Genomic DNA, 16871 nt, shown 5'->3' with positions numbered 1-16871 from the left:
GTGTGCCTTTACTTGTTTACTTGTTGTTGGTATTTTTGTTGTTTCAATTGTTGTTAGTGCTTTCGGTTTAACATCCGTATATCGAGTGACAATTCACCCTAACGCCTTTTTAAACTTCAGTAACATTTCTAACCTATTTGATATTTTCTAAAATTCACAAATTTATTAAATATAAATTCACGAATTTATATAAAAAAAATAAAATATGTATAAATAGTTGTATAAACTTAATTATAATATTTTATAATACTATTGAGATTAAATAGATAATTTCAAATTAAACTAAAAAAGTATCAAATACGAGAATTAAATAATAAAGCATTAAAATAACTATTCATAAACTTTTCTTCGTCCAATAATTTTATATACGAGAAATCAAACCTTCGATTTAACACATTCCAATTATTATCGAAGTAAACTCATTCTAAAATGGGTAGGGTCAAAACCCTATAAACAGGTTTCAAAAAAGGGCAAGTTAATTTATATGGTTATATGAGGTGTACTAATTTCAATAAAATAAGTAACACTCATTCATAACTTTACTAATTTCAATAAAATATATATACAATTGAGCTTGATTAATGGCCAAGATTGTTTATTCTTTCATTTTTGCGTTTTTTTAGAAAGATTAATATTTAAGATTCACCATATAAATATACTTTAACAAACATTAAATTTGTAGTATCAATTTATGTAGTTGTGATTCTCTATCTTACTTATCATGATGAAATAAAAGTCCAAGATTGACTAATCAACAAATCTCAAGGAAAAAAAAAAACAAAATAACAAAAAAAACCCACAAATTTAATAAAATTCACAAGTTTAATTTCATAAATATGATAAAGTCTTGGTAATTCATTAGATGCGCATAATTATATAATTTCAAACATTTTTTTTTAAAAAAAAAACAGTCTATTAAACGGTAAAAATTACTATATTGATCAAATTTAAGCAAAACATTACAACATTTGAAAGTTTAAAGTATGTACTCCAATGAAATTGGAGGAAATTGACACACCTCCTCAAATTTAGGAGTACAACGTTGATTTTTCCTAAAATAAAGAATACAATAAATAGGTATAGTTAAAGAAATAAAACATTTTGTGTCCATTTATTTTTACTAAAATTAATTTTAATTAATTATTCATTAAATATGGGAAAATATAAAAGTCTAAAATTGTGTTGTACTTTTGGAACTTTTGTTATAAAGTGTGAATATTTTTAAATATTTTTTATATCTAAAAAGGTCCCTTAAATATATGAGATTCCGTATTTTATAAAGACATATTAGATACTTAATTTTAAATTTATATTTTCATTGACTTATTAAGTACGAATTTAATCTTGAGTATTGTAGAAATTAACTTTTGAATAACTTTGTCATAATTCACAATTTTTTTTAAAAAAAATCTAAATTTAATGTCATTTTTCCTTGAAATCTTAACATTTTTTTTACTGTATATATTTCATAATTTATCGAGAACATACAATAATATTCTTCAATGAATTTTTAAATAAAAACTTATCTTTAATATTAACTCTTTTTCAAGTTTAAGATTAAAATTACAACATTAATCCTAAATTTAGGATGAAATTCGATGGATTTGAAAAGTTTAGGATAAAAATATATACCATTCTATAACTAGTTTATAGATAAAATTGATTTTAGTTTCTTAGTTGTTTAAATCTAAAATAGGGAGTCTTTCTAAAAAATATCTAAAATAGGAAGTTTGAAAATATAAAAGACGAAAGAAAATAAATAAATAAAGGAAAAAATAGTCAACTAGTAAATTTGGCCACATGCATAATACATATATCTAATGTGATGGTTGGGATTTGGGATGACGTATGGTACGAGTGACGGGTGATGTTCGCATCCATGTTAAAAGAGAAAAAAGAAGAAAAATACTTGAGTGCATTCGGATAAACATTTATCTTTGTGCATCCCAAAAAACTATCTTCTATCGTAACGTGACATGTGGTAAACTATTCCTATTTATTTGTTTAAATATTTTAATTATTTTTTTTATGTGAGTGATGAGAGGGGAAAACATAAAGATGGATATATTTTGGGATGCATCAAGTATTACCCGATCAAGAAGGTGGCCTCACTCATCACATTAGAAAATAAAAGGGGCTGAAAATTTATTTGCCTAAATAAAGAAAAAGTATTATAAATATGATAATTATGTAGATGTCCATACATAACCTCCATAGGTTAAAATTCATCCATTAACCTCTCCAATTAATCTCTATAATTTTTTTTATCCACTCTTTATGTTTGATTCTTGTAACCAACATTCTCACAATCCTATAAATAGAGGTTGTAGAGATCATTTGAAAAGACACCTTAATTGAACATAATATATATGTTATCTACTTTCTTGTCTCCGTTTCTCTCTTATGTTCTTATGTTTATTATTCTCTTCTCTTTCTTTTATAACACGTTATCAACATGACTCTCTATCACTTGGGAGATTTTGTTGAGATTAGAGTTGATTCATTGAAATACCAAGAACAATAAAGGCCCTACATATTATTGAGGTATTTAAAACTAAAGTTAAAAAAAAAAGGTGAGTACTCTATTTAAACCATATATGTGACTTATGTGTTTGTGAATTGATTGTTAAGATATATTTGATATTAGATTTTAAATTTGATTAGATCACATTGTAACTTGATATAAGTATTATGTGAGCATTGAAATTAAAATCCTTCGGCATGATCCAACTTGTGTCTTAAAGTACTTGTGAGTTTTTCGTTCTTATTTCCACTTTAAGATTATAACTAATCTTTAGTTGCTTCTTATGCAATTGAGTTAGGAAACTAAAGGAGATGTGATTTTGTGAGTAAGAGATTTAAACAAAATTTGTGACTCTAGTCTCTATCACATGCACACAATGCATTATGAAGTAAACTGAATTTTATCCTCAATTCAATTTGTTACTTTGCCAACTGTTTATATAAATATAATTGTTGACGTTCTCATCATATCTTCAATCTCCATCTTTTCAAATTCAATTTGATTTTTAACAAATACATCGAGAGGCATTTGTAGAGCTTTTGTTAGACATTTGATGTTATAGTTTTGTCAATGAAGTGCATATAAATATTTTATCATTGCTTTTGTTGGAGTAACATTCAACATGTGTAATTTGTTATAGCTTTATTCCTTTGTTAGAAGGTAGATTCTTTTTTTTTTCTTATCCTCTTTATGATATCATAGATGTCGCAATCGAGGTTATAAATCATGTATGCATCATTTTCTTTTTGTGTAATATATATGTAAAATCTATCATAGATTCCAAATCATTGCATATCATATATAATCAAAATACCTCTTGTCAATTTGAACATTTCAAATCAACATCAAGAATTGATCATCAACTGAATCCATTGAGCTACCAAGGGGACCTCATAGACCTGTAGCTTGAAGCTTCAACTGTACGTGAATAACTGACTAAACTCTTTAGTCACAGGATTCACCATCCGTTAACTGCCAAGCACTTCACTAAAGACCGACAGTTGAACTTTCCTTACCACAGATATATTATGTGTCCATCTTAACCAAGGAACAGTGCGACAACCCTTCACAGATCGCTCGTAAGTACAGCTGAGCCAATAACCGTTATGTCCCTGTAGTTACATCTGTCTTCTTAAGTACCACTGGTCCCTCTAATGAACATAAGTCATAGTCCTACTATGACTGAGTCTTCTCTTCCAAAGAGAAGCTGTGGCCATTATGTTCAAGCCCCGGAATAAGCCCTTAAGGGATCAATCTCTCTACTTATCCCTGCTTCGGGAAAAGATTGAATTCCATCTTGTGGATTGAGTTCCCAACTCCCAGATCTGACAAGTCCCCAAAAAGGTAGGCATGTTGAGTTGAAAATCTGGCCACTCTCACCCATACTAATCAAAGGATCGCCCTCAAAGGCAGGAGTTCCCAAACCACTCAGGATTGAGGTCGTGTCACCTATGATCGTTTAGGTGAGATGTAAATCTCTAGTATCAACGGTGTTATATACAGAGTCTAGTCATCTTGTGGTCCAAGTCTTATACAAACTCTTTGTATAGGACACCCTCGCTCCATGTCTCCACATGATTGGTCAGGATCTACCATCTGTAATAGTTTACAACATTTGCAAACCTCTACAAAGCTGGCCGTATCCGTAGTGTCACTAGGATCAGGTATCCCACCTTAATCCTTATACTACATATCTATTTAGGTTATCACTTAAGGCATGATCCACTTGTATATCACATATACATGCATAAGTTCACATAAGATAAGCAAAGAGCTTTTTTTATTGGATATAAGTAAATACCAGAATTAAATAACAATTATTTTATTCATTGAACAATGTGTATCTTTACAAAACAACGAGACTCCAGGAGAATTAGGACACCAATCCCAACATTGTATGTATTAGTTCTAAGACATCTGAGCATCTGTTGGCACCTAATTTTCTTATGTTTGTCTGTTTTCCCTTAATACATTCCACACAAACATTGAAGTTACTTAAATCAAGGGAATCAAGAATTCCATTTGACACAAGTCTTTGAATTCTCTGTTTAGAGATGTGACCTAAACGCTTGTGCCATAACATATTGGAATTCTCATTTAATTTACGCTTTATACCACATGAATTAGATAACAAGATCTTGTTAAATGAAGCAAAGGAATCAAGCATATATAGATTATCAATTAAAGAACCGATACCAATAAGCTTAGAATCTTGAAAAAGACTAACTTTATTATTTCCAAAAGAACAAGAAAAACCAAATTTGTCCAAACTGGAAATAGAAACTAAATTTCGTCAACATGACGTTACAACAAAAGTCTCATTCAGATCCAAATAACAACCAGTTTTTAAAAGTAATCTAAAATTTCCAATAGCTTCAACTGGAACTGCTTTGCCATCGCCCACATAGATGAATCTTTCAATATCACTTGGCGGCTGGTTCCATAAGCAACCCTGCATTGATATACTTATATGAGTAGTAGCACCAGAATCTACCCACCAAGTATCTATAGGTACAAAAGCTAAATTAACTTCAGAACAAACCAAATTAAGAAGTTTACCCTTCTTTACACGCTACTTGACTTACTTGGGACAATCTTTCTTGAAGTGACCTTTCCTTTTACAGAAAAAACAAGGATTTTTAGTAGTTTATTTCTTATTTTTATTCTGTTGAGATGTCCCTTCTGCAGCATCCATAATTTTCTTTTTCTTCTTATCACGAGAGCATATTGCCAAATGAGCACTTTTTGTCCTTTCTCTCTTAATCCTATCTTCTTCTTGCACACATTGTGAGATAAGCTCATTAATACTCCATTTATCCTTTTAAGTATTATAGCTTATCGTAAACTGAGTGAATTATGCAAGAAGAGAGAGAAGTACCAGATGCATGAGTAAATTTTCATTTATCTCGATATCAAGTATCTTTAATTTACCGGCGAGATTGGACATTTCCATAATGCACTCCCTTATGTTTTCATTGCCCTTATACCTAATAGAAGTTAAAGAAGTCAAAAGACTACTTGCTTCCCCTTTCTCATTTTTAGCAAAATATTTCTCAATTTGAGCAAGAAATTTATTGGCATTTTTACTTTCTGTGATAGAGCCCCAAAAAGACTTCGCAATGGAGTGCCTAATGATCATCAGACATATGTGATTTGACCGTTCTCGCTTCTCTATATTAGTCGTATTTGATTGTTCCTCAGTAGAAGTAGGTTTATCGGTCCTTAATACAAAGTCCAAATCTATACACCCGAGAAGTATCTCTAGGCTTTCCTTCCAAATCTTGAAGTTTGATCCATTCAACTTAAGGATTGAACTCAGATTTTCAGATATTTGAGTAAGACCAACTGAAATAATAAACAACAAAACATATGCTCACAATTAAAATATAACAAAATAATTTCACATATGTGGTGAGCCTCTTTAACAAGATACCTAGCACAACATTGATGTCCAGCCTTTGGGCAAAAAAAACACCAACTGTAAATGGTACTCTCAACGTAGTAATCAAAGTACTGACAATTAACTCTGTAAAAAAATAGCCTTTCTTTGGAACAACTATTTTTCACATGAGAAATCCTTATAATTGTCACATATTCATTATCACATGCATACTAACAATTTGACCAAATAATTATCTTCCTTGGCTGATAATTATCCGCATAAATTCATGAATATGCACATCTTATATTTTAGAATTAAATTAATCTAGACAACAAAGGCTACTTTGATAACATATTATTTTGACCAACTCAATCTAAAATATAAAACATAATAATATAATAATATTATTGTACAAAAATAAAAGAGAGAACACCAAATAGTCTTTACCAATATTCACTTAATAATTGCATACACATTATATAATTAAAGCAACAAAAACATGTGAATATCGCTAAATATCATCAATCAAATTTAAATTTAAATTCACTACATTATCAATCATATTTAAATTTAAACCACAGCATGATCAATTAATCTTGAATCCACAACATGATTATTCAAATCTTGACTTATATCAAGAGTAAAACTTTAGATTCAAATTCACAAAACTTATTAATTTAAAAGCTAGATTTAAATTCACTCAATTATCAATAATCAAGATCAAGAACCACCGACAAGATCAAACAAGATCATATAAGAATCGCGGGAAAAACCAAACGGATTGATTAATAAACTAAGAACATCAATGAAAATTCCTCCGAGAATAGCCTTTTCTATTATAAACATGATTTTTTTTCCATGTCCACAACTTCATTCAAATTTATTAAATTAATACTGCTATTCCCTTAAAAAAAAAAACTTAAATCCACTAAATCTATCCAAATGAAATCCATCGAATTCACCAAATTTCTCAAACTAAAACCAAATTAAAAGCATCAATAAGAAATTGGGAAATTCAAATTTATAAAACAATTTGGATTCCATTGAATTGGACATTATCAAATAATTTTTTTTTAAAAAAAAACAAATGAAACTTGAATTCAAAACCACCTAATTGAATGATTTTATTAAACATGTGGCTAATGAAAAGTCGCTCGCCGGTGGAGGTGGAAAATCAGTGCACTGCAATTTTTTTTTTTTTTTTAATTCTTTAAACTTCTTTACCAAAAAAATTGAATCAAGATCCATGACAAACAAATATGAATCGATAATTCAACATGAAATTCATGCTCAGATATCACTTGTTAGCATAAATTCTTAATATCTATATTAAATAGATAAATCCTAGGATCATTCATGTCAAATTGTCAAGAATAACATACCGGATTCCATTGCAAAATTGATGATAACTTCAAGATGATGATGGATGACTATGGTCTTCCTCAACCAAAACTCCGAATGCCCTTAGTGGATCTCTAAATGGGATTCAAGAAAGACTGAATGCTTATTGTTTTGGTATATATCGGAGACCATAGCCCTAACATCTCTTTCTATATTTGTTCAATTAGGGTTCCATTAAACCCTAATTAACTAGGAATAGGCTTTTATCTTCCATACTCAATTAGGAATCTAGGGCCTTAATTAATTAGATCAAGCCCAATCTAATATAATATAAATTATTAATCCACCCATACTTTAATTAAACATATTATTATTTAAATATGTCTAACAATATACACTTTTCAATACTTCAATTTCTAAACCAGAAAGGAAAATTTTCATAGATAGAAAAAATGTCAAACTATTTACAGAAATAGCAAAAAAAAAACACTAATAGACACTGATAGACTTGTATCAGTTGCTATCAATATAATATCAATGATAGAATTCAATCAGTTTCTATCACTGATAGACACTGATATATTTCTATTAGCCTCTATCAATGATAGACTTGTATCAGTTTCTATTAGCCTCTATCAATGATAGACTTCTATTAGTTTCTATCATTGATTGACACTGATAGACTTCTATCAACCTTTATCAATTATAGACTTCTATTAGTTTCTATCATAGACGAACATTGATATATTTCTAATAGCCTTTATCAATGATAAACTTCTACCAGGTTCTTGTTAGAGTTAATGTCCTAAATCAAGTGTAGTTATGAGTAATTTGTAAAGGGTCGACTCACTATTGATTGGTTACATCCATGAACACAAAAATAAATCTATAGTATGAAGAGTGCAACTATTGGTCTTTAATGGAGTGATCAACGATAGTTAATAAAAATTGATTAATTTAATTAAAGAGTTTAATTAATTAATTATATATCATTGGTACTTTTAATCTGTAGGTTCATAAAGTCCTCTTGTTAACTCACTAAAGGAAATATAAGAGGAATAGTTTGAATTGTTCAAATCAATTGCATATTAATGAGATTAATATAATATGGTTAATTATAGATGTGATCTATAATTAAGAGAGAAAAATATTTGCATAAGATTCAAATATTAAAGAGATGTATACATATAAATATGTGATAATTATATATTGATTACTTCTATACTAAATATGATTTAATATAGTCGTTTCATTGATTAATTAATGTTTAATTAATTAATTAACTTTTTAGAAATAGAGATAAATAAACACTTGATGTTTATTAATTAATTAATTATATTAAAGGAAAATTATTTCAAATAGTAAAACTGTTGAAAATATTTACAAGATATATCAAAATTTTAGAACTATTAATGATAGACGTTTATCTATCAGAATCTATCAGTGTCTATTAGCGTCTATTGTTGATAGTTCTAAAATTTTACTAAATTTTGTAAATATTTTAGTTTATTTTTCTATACTTGAAAATAGCCTTATATTTATGGTTATTTAATTATTGAACTAATTAATTAAATAAAAATTATTTAATTAAATTAGAACTAGAGTAGGAATAAGAAAGACTAGGAGAATGGGTCACCACTCTTCTCTATAAATAGGTCTTCATGGTCAATGTTTGTGACATAATTGAATTTGGTATTCTGAATTTTAGTCTCCTACTATTTCTCTCAAAATCTCTGATTTTCTCTACTACATCTTCTTCCTTTTTCAAGTCTTGGAGACCACACATCTAATTCTTGAGATCCTATCGAATAACAAGGTTTCACTTACAGTGGTGTCCTTTGATCATTGAAGAGACGTTCTAGATAAAACGTGAAGGGAATCGTGAAGAATTTGATATCTACAAAGGTAAGTTTTAACTCTTCTTTTTTTTTTTTTTTTCATGCTAATCTTGATTGTTTAGCCATTATGTTATTGTTTTTATACCGTATTTTTGTTTATGTAAAATCGAAAACAAAATTGCAAGACGATCACACGCTTCTGCTTGGGATTCGATCTCTTCAATTGGTATCAGAGTCCAATTTGTGTAATTTTAATTTTTGGGTTTTTTAGAAACAAAAGCAAAATAGAATGGTGGGTTTCTTTTAAAATATATGCATGAGATGTATATGATTTTAATTGTGGTTTGCAGGTTGACTATTTAGACTTTTGGCATTTAGATTTACAGATTTAATTAATGAGGTCAATGTAAAACCTGGTGTTTATGGGTATTTTTTTTTTACTGTAAATCAAGTTTGTAAGTCTGTGTCTTTCGTGGCAAAAATTTTTCATGAAAAGAACCTGAAAAAACAAAGGCAAAACAAGAAAAAAGGGAGAGAAACAATGCAGTGTAGTTCGGTTTTTCAAGGACAACTTTTACATATTTGTCAATAATGGGAGTTCTAGCCGTTGGATCATACTGAAATTTGGTCAGTATGTTCAGAACATCGAGGGTCTCGTTTTGAACTATTGGATCGTTGTTTTGAGTCCTGGTTTATTCGTCATCGCCGCTGAACAGAAGCAATTTTTTCTTTTGTCTTTTTTCATTTTCTTTTATGATTTTCTAAAATCTAGGGTTTTAGATTTTATTTTATTTTCTAGGAATGCCAATAGTTGGTCAATAGGAATGCCAATAGCTGGTCAACTTTGGTACTTTATTAATTTAGTTATGCATGAGATGTATGATTTAAATTATTTTCAATGGTACATAAAGTATGCCATTTAGATTTAAAAACTCACCTTAGGATAAACATGTTGTGGTCCTCACTAATGGAACTATCTCAGGTGGTACACGCACCTAAATGCGTACTAAAGGTGGCTCACTCACATGTGGACCAAAATCTGTAAAACGACCACTCGTCACTGATCCTCATTCTCAATTGGACCATGAAACACATTCTCTAGCTGAGGAGGGGGAGGCTCAATATATTCATCTGCTATCGGAAGGTCTAATGTACGAACGAAGTAGACCTTCTCCTCCTCAGTTAGAACAGGATCATTTATACGAGCCTGAATGTAAACAATAAGAAAAAAAATTAGAACCCTAAGCCCTAAACTATATACCAACATATAAAACTTAATGAAGAATGACTTACTGCTTGAGACCCAAAAACCTGTGTCTGAATCACCTTTGCTCTAGGTGAATACGTGCAATTCCATGCACAGTATTGCATCAGCAAAAACCCTATTCTCCACCTATCCACTAAGGGATGAAGTACGCCCAAACCTACAAATTCAGAAAAACAAACACCATACGTCAATGCATGATAAAGTCGAAATACCAAAAACAATTATAATTAAACGAAATTAACGAACCTAGAAAGGAAATTAAAATCCATATAAGTTGTATGACTTAAGCAACTTACTTTTCGCAGGCTTCTTCTTGTACATTGCAACTTTTCCTTTAAGTGCAATTTGTAGGCTACCCAGAGTTTTCATAAATATCATGTCACCCCAGTCATAGCTACAAAAATCATACATACATCAATCAACCCCTACATGGTCCAACACATGTGTTGCCTCATTTCCCTTCTCATCATAGCCAACTCGATGAAATATAAAATGGTCATCTTCACCATATCCACATCACTTTCGAACTCATAATCCAAAAAATCCTTGTCCAACTCAGTCTCATTCATTTTGGACCTATTGCCCAAGTAAAACTTCCTAAGCCTAAGAGCTCTATCCTAATCAAACTCAACTACATGCCTAGGCCTAAACCTCAACCCCGTCACTATATCAAACTCTTACTGCATGAAAGAAACATTCTTCCCCAGTAACTTAATGTTAATGACGTCTTCCCTATCCTCATGTACCTCCCTTAAAAGAATATAATGACACAAAGGCCCATTAAAAACTAACATAAAAAAATGACAAAAAACAATATGCCTAAACATGTACAATTTCCTAAGTGTTAACTTGTTCTTAATATTCGAGACTGTTTTCGTCAAATGAGAACAACCGTCAAATTGGCTGGAAAATAGTCAAAAGTACGAATCTTAGGTACCAATGTCTATCACATAGACCACAAACCAGAAATTGAACTCAACAATCAATTAGGTAAACAAGACATAAACATTATATTTGGAATTTTCCTTAAATCTTGAAGTAAAACTTGCCCAAGATCGTGTACTAATTAGGAAGAACTCAGGCTATTTACACAGGCATGCCACGAGATTAGGTTTTTTGGTCACGTTTTGTATAAGATATCGTGGCTAATCTCATGGTCAATCTCGGGCCACATTTACCCCGAGATCATATACAATAGTCCAAACCAATAGTCTACCCAATCTTGGGGCACATTCAATAGATCTTGAGACTACATCATCCAATCATGCCCGGGATGCAAACATATTGTACTCGAGATAGGATGAAGTATCTAGAAAATCATCAAATACATACATACACACAAAAAAGGACCAAATATTCAATATATATATATATGGAGCCCAAATTTCACATATATCTTAGATCGACACTAAAACCCTAACCAAACACTAATATAAGTTGAAACCGTAGACAAAATGAAGGAGAATAATGGAATATCTTTACAATAACAAAGCTTAAGGATGCAAATAACTGCCGAGACAAGGAAAATTTCAAAGCAAATGTAAGGAGATCTCGAGCGAAGTGAGGAGCTGGAATGGTTTCCGTTTATATGAAGGGTTTTTTCAAGATGAGGTATTTTCGTCCTTTCAAGAGATTGGATAATTGAATTCTTAACGTTTCAAATTCAATCTCGAGTCCGATCTTACTCGAGAAGGCCCGAGATAAATTCTTTTAACAACTTTTCAAAAAGTGTGCTATTTTTGTAATGAGAAAACTAGAAAAAGGACAATTTTTCATTTTTTTTAAAAAAGATATTTTTTCAAATGACCTATTTTATAATTTCTAATTTTTGTCACTCATTACAGTTATCCTATTTTAATACAACAAAATGCAGTTGAGTCTACTAATCGTCTTGAGAGATTTGCTCAAAGTTGCATGAACTAGAGACCATGTACTCACGGTTATGAAGCATAGATACTTCATGTGAGGCAAAGAATCAGTATCAGACATGTATCAGATACCGATACTTCCAGATACTTCCCAGATACGTATCTGACACGCGATTTGACGTATCTATTTCTACGCATACTTTTTTTTAAAATAAAAAAGACAAGCAATTCATCTAACTTTTTCCAATCTAAAATTAGGCAACCTATTTAAAAAGTTCACTACTCGAGTCCAAAACTAAAAGGGAAAGAAATAACGGACCAAACCCTAGACTAGAATCATCTAATCTTCATCTTCACATTTGAGTCCCCACAAAGTCCACCAAAATATAAACCATTTGGATATCTTCAACAATTCAATGAACAAGTTCTTCGTTTATCTTCATACTTCTCCCTCTAATATTCTTTTTCTTCTTCTTTGCAATATGAGTCACTATTCTATTGCATTTTATTAACTATTGTATTTCAACATCTTAGATGTTGCTTTTTTGTATTGTATTTAAGTGTTTGTATTCTATTTTGTGCTATTGTTATTAACTTATATGCTAAATTTATCTATATTCTAGATTTTTTTTAAGAAAAAAATGTATCTTCAACGTATCAGTATCCTCGTTTTTTAGAAATATGTATATTAATATATATATATATATATATATATATATATATATATAAATGACGCATCCTTAGACGTATCCATATCTTAGTTTTTTAGAAATTGACAAATCGCCGTATCCGATCGTATCCGTATTATGTAGCCGTATCTGTATCTGTGCTTCATAAACTCACGGTATACAAAAATTGATTTCAAACAATTTATGCGTATAAATTGTTTTTTTTTTTTCAGGAAAATTAGAAATCATTTAATCCTAAACAAAATCTAAATATAATTTAGGAAAATTATTTCAAATGGTAAAACTGTTAAAAATATTTATAAGATATAGCAAAATTTTCAAATTATCAATGATAGACGCTAATAGACACTGATAGACTTCTATTAGTGTCTATCAATATCACTGATAGTTTTAAAATTTTCAAACTATCAACGTCTATCATTGATAGTTTTAAAATTTTGTCATATTTTGTAAATATTTTTTATTTATTTTTTTATATTTAAAAACAACCCTATAATTTATCCTTAGATGTTAAATTTGTGTCGACATGCCACAATACTTTCTAAGAAAAAAAATTGATGAAACATTAAAAAAAAACTATAATATTAATAATAAATATTTAACTAATTACTAAAGGCGTAAAATGTTTATTTTTTTAATTCAATATTTCTTTGAATTTTCTGATTTTATAACTTTTTTCAGCAAAAAAAAAAATATCTTTTTGATCTCCAAGTGTTTTTAGGCTGGTGTCAAGAGTCGTAGAATATTTTGGTGTTTTCTATAGATTCTATGACCTCTTATTTCTTGATTAAAGTCATGCCCTCTATTGACCCCTACTAAGCTAATAATGGTTGTTACAATTTAGCCATGAAATTTAAGTTTGTTTCAATTTAGTTCCTAAGTTTCGAGAATTACAGTTTTAACTTCATTTTTTAAAATTAACTACTCACTCTTTGTCTTTAATGTTAATGCCTGTTAATTAATTTAAAAGCATTAAAAGATTTATAATTAATTAAGATTCATTATTTTCATCCTTAATAGAATTAAATTTAAAATTTCACATCATAATTATTTTAACAATAAACATTAACACCAGAAACTAAAAATGAGTATGCAATGAAAAATCAAGGTTAATAATATAAATTTTGAAACTTATGGACCAAATCAAAACAAAACTCAAATTTGGTAAAAATGTAACATTTTGAAGTTATGACTAAATTAAAATCAAACTTAAAAATTAACTAAAATTATAATAATTTGAAATTCAGGAACCAAATAGAAATTAGACCTAAAATCTAGTAACCAAAAATACTTTTTTTTTCTTTAAAGTATCCATCAATGTCAACATTTTAAACTTTTATTAATATTTCTATCCACATTTCTATGAAATAGAGACTTCAACATTTCCATAATCATCAATATTTTAAACCTTATTTGTCTTACAATATCATTTTTAAAAACAAATTGATTAAGAAAATACATTATACATTATTAAATAGGTTACATTACAATACAAACTTGATTTCTTTTCTAGGATTTTGAGACAGCTAGATAATAGGGTTTATAATTTAAAAGTTAGAACGTAATCTTTATGGTCGAGACTATTCATGAGATTTTATCAAACTATAGAATTTATTTACGAGGTTTTTATCCAACCAAAAAAATTAAATTTCAACTTTTCCCAAAGTTTTGTAAGGTAAAGAACATCCCATAAAGTAAAAACTAGAATAAAGTCAAAAGATAGCATAATTTTGATGAGAATTTCAATGTGATATTTTCACATTGGCCATTGGAAAATGGTCTTTGCAGTGGGACCAAGAAATAGACTCCCCATTATAACAACCAAATTTTCTGCTCAGCTCCTTTAAGCCCAAGCTTCTGCCTCCCACTCCTCTTTTCTTGCCTCACAATTCTCTCTCTGTTTAAACTTTCAAGTGTTAAATTGCTAAGAAACACTTTCCTTGTAGATAAATAAGAGAAAAAGAAGATTCAGTTTCCGCGTTTTCGTAAGCCAATACTTTTGAGTTCTCTCTCAAAACGTGCAAGCTAACTTCCCAAATTCTCTCGATAGAACTTCAATTTCATCCACAGTTTCTCTCTTCTTAATCCTCTTCTTCAAGCTTCTTCTTCATTGCTTCTAGTTCTCCTCCTTCTTCTTCCCTTTCTATTTAACCTAAACCCCATGTTTTACTATTTTTCTCCATCTTTTTCCCTCTCCAATCGCTTTCCATTGTCCAATCCCTTTCTGGGTTTTGTTCATTTATCATCTTTCTCAAACCCCTTTTGAAGATTTCCACCATTTCCGCAAATTTCACTCCAAACCCTCACTCGATTGAAGAGTCTTCATTTTCAGGAAGAACCAGGTTGCAAAAGCTGAGGAAATTTGTGCTGTTTCACTGAAAATCGAAGTAATGGGAGCCCATTTGAGCAAAAAGTCTTCAGTTCCATCCATTAATCTATCCCCTAATTTGGCTTACACGACGGAGCTGAGTTCTTATGAAGCGGCTTGTAAGGCTGACGCCGATCTACAATCGTTTGATTCCACTCTCCAAGCTCGTACTAACCAAGCAATTAATACCATCGCTGTTGGCGTTGAGGTTAGAGCTCTTTCCTTTGATTCTCTTAAAGAAATCACAGAATGTTTATTAGAAATGAATCAAGAAGTTGTGAAAGTAATTTTGGCTTGTAAGAAAGATATATGGAAGAATCAAGAGTTGTTTGAATTAGTTGAGGAGTATTTTGAGAATAGCTTGCAGTCTTTAGATTTCTGTACAGAATTGGAGAAGTGTTTGAAAAAAGCTCGTGATAGCCATCTTTTGATTGTAATGGCGATTCAACAATTTGAGGAGGAAGTTAAAATGGAAGATGGGAATGGATATGTCAAAACTTTACAAGAGCTAAGGAATTTTAAGGCTGCTGGTGATCCATTTACAGATGAGTTTTTCCAAATATTCAATGCTGTTTATAGGCAACAGATTGGAATGTTAGAGAAACTACTAATAAGGAAGAACAAGCTTGACAAGAAACTCAAATCCATGAGCACTTGGAGGAAGGTGTCTAGCATAATCTTTGTAGCTACTTTTGCTAGTGTGTTGATATGTTCAATTGTAGCAGCTGCCATGGCAGCTCCACCGGTTGCAGCGGCAATGGCTGCGGCAGCTTCGATTCCGGTGGGATCAATGGGGAAATGGATTGATTCATTATGGAAGAACTATGAGGCTGTTTTGAAGGGACAGAAGGAAGTGTTGAGCTCAATGCAAGTGGGAACATATGTAGCTATTAAAGATATGGATAACATTAGAGTGCTTATTGATAAATTGACAGTGGAGATAGAATCACTTTTGAAGAAAGCAGATTTTGCCATTGAAGAGGAAGCTGTGAAGCTTGGGGTGGAAGAGATGAAGAAGAAACTGGGACAGTTCATGAAGAATGTGGAGGATTTGGGATTACAGGCTGATACTTGCAGCAGAGATATTAGGAGGGCTAGGACAGTGGTTTTACAAAGGATCATAAAACATCCTAACCATTGAATTTAATCAAACTGCTCTGTTCTGCTACTAGCAAGTTGATGTTTTGGTAAATTGGTTTGGATTTTGTTTTTTATGATGAATCCAATAGATTGTTTCATTTTAAAACATGGAAAACTTTGGGTGTTGACTTATTGTTTAATTATGGTTGTGTAAGTGTATTCTCTTAAGCAAGTTATTGAATTTGATAGTTTCCACCTCTTATATGATTCAATTTGGCTCCTAAAATCTGTGGTTCTTCAGGCTCTTTGAGCTGAATTTTGGATGGCAATTTTGAATCCTACAACTTGCCAATTGTATGTTTTTTTTTCTTGTTTTTTAAGGGGAAAAAAAGAAAGAAAAAAAGAAAAAAACATCTTTGTGATTTGGAGGGGTCGCTAATTAAATTTGTATAATTAATGGTGAAGTAAACTAATGCGTCATACTTAGAAAAATTATTTTAAATGATAAAATTGT

The 16871-nt window shown here is 30.3% G+C and overlaps 1 protein-coding gene across 1 annotated transcript; it reads left to right on the top strand.

The window, feature by feature from the left end:
* The first annotated feature begins 14752 nt into the window (after nt 1–14752).
* On the top strand, nt 14753–16629 carry LOC120077129 (UPF0496 protein At4g34320-like). The gene has a single exon (XM_039031029.2). It carries the CDS (start codon nt 15300–15302, stop codon nt 16416–16418), a length of 1119 nt encoding a protein of 372 aa, XP_038886957.1. The 5' UTR covers nt 14753–15299; the 3' UTR covers nt 16419–16629.
* The last annotated feature ends 242 nt before the right edge of the window (nt 16630–16871 follow it).

The sequence above is a fragment of the Benincasa hispida genome, chromosome 5, assembly GCF_027475165.1.
Source record: "Benincasa hispida cultivar pf3 chromosome 5, pf3_genome.v1.1, whole genome shotgun sequence".
In the NCBI taxonomy this organism is placed as follows: Eukaryota; Viridiplantae; Streptophyta; class Magnoliopsida; order Cucurbitales; family Cucurbitaceae; genus Benincasa; species Benincasa hispida.
Note: the sequence above shows the minus strand (reverse complement) of the source record. Positions and strands in the feature narration are given on the sequence as shown.

What these genes read in the sequence shown, in the direction of transcription:
- LOC120077129 (XM_039031029.2), top strand. Translation starts at nt 15,300, where the DNA reads ATGGGAGCCCATTTGAGCAAAAAGTCTTCAGTTCCATCCATTAATCTA.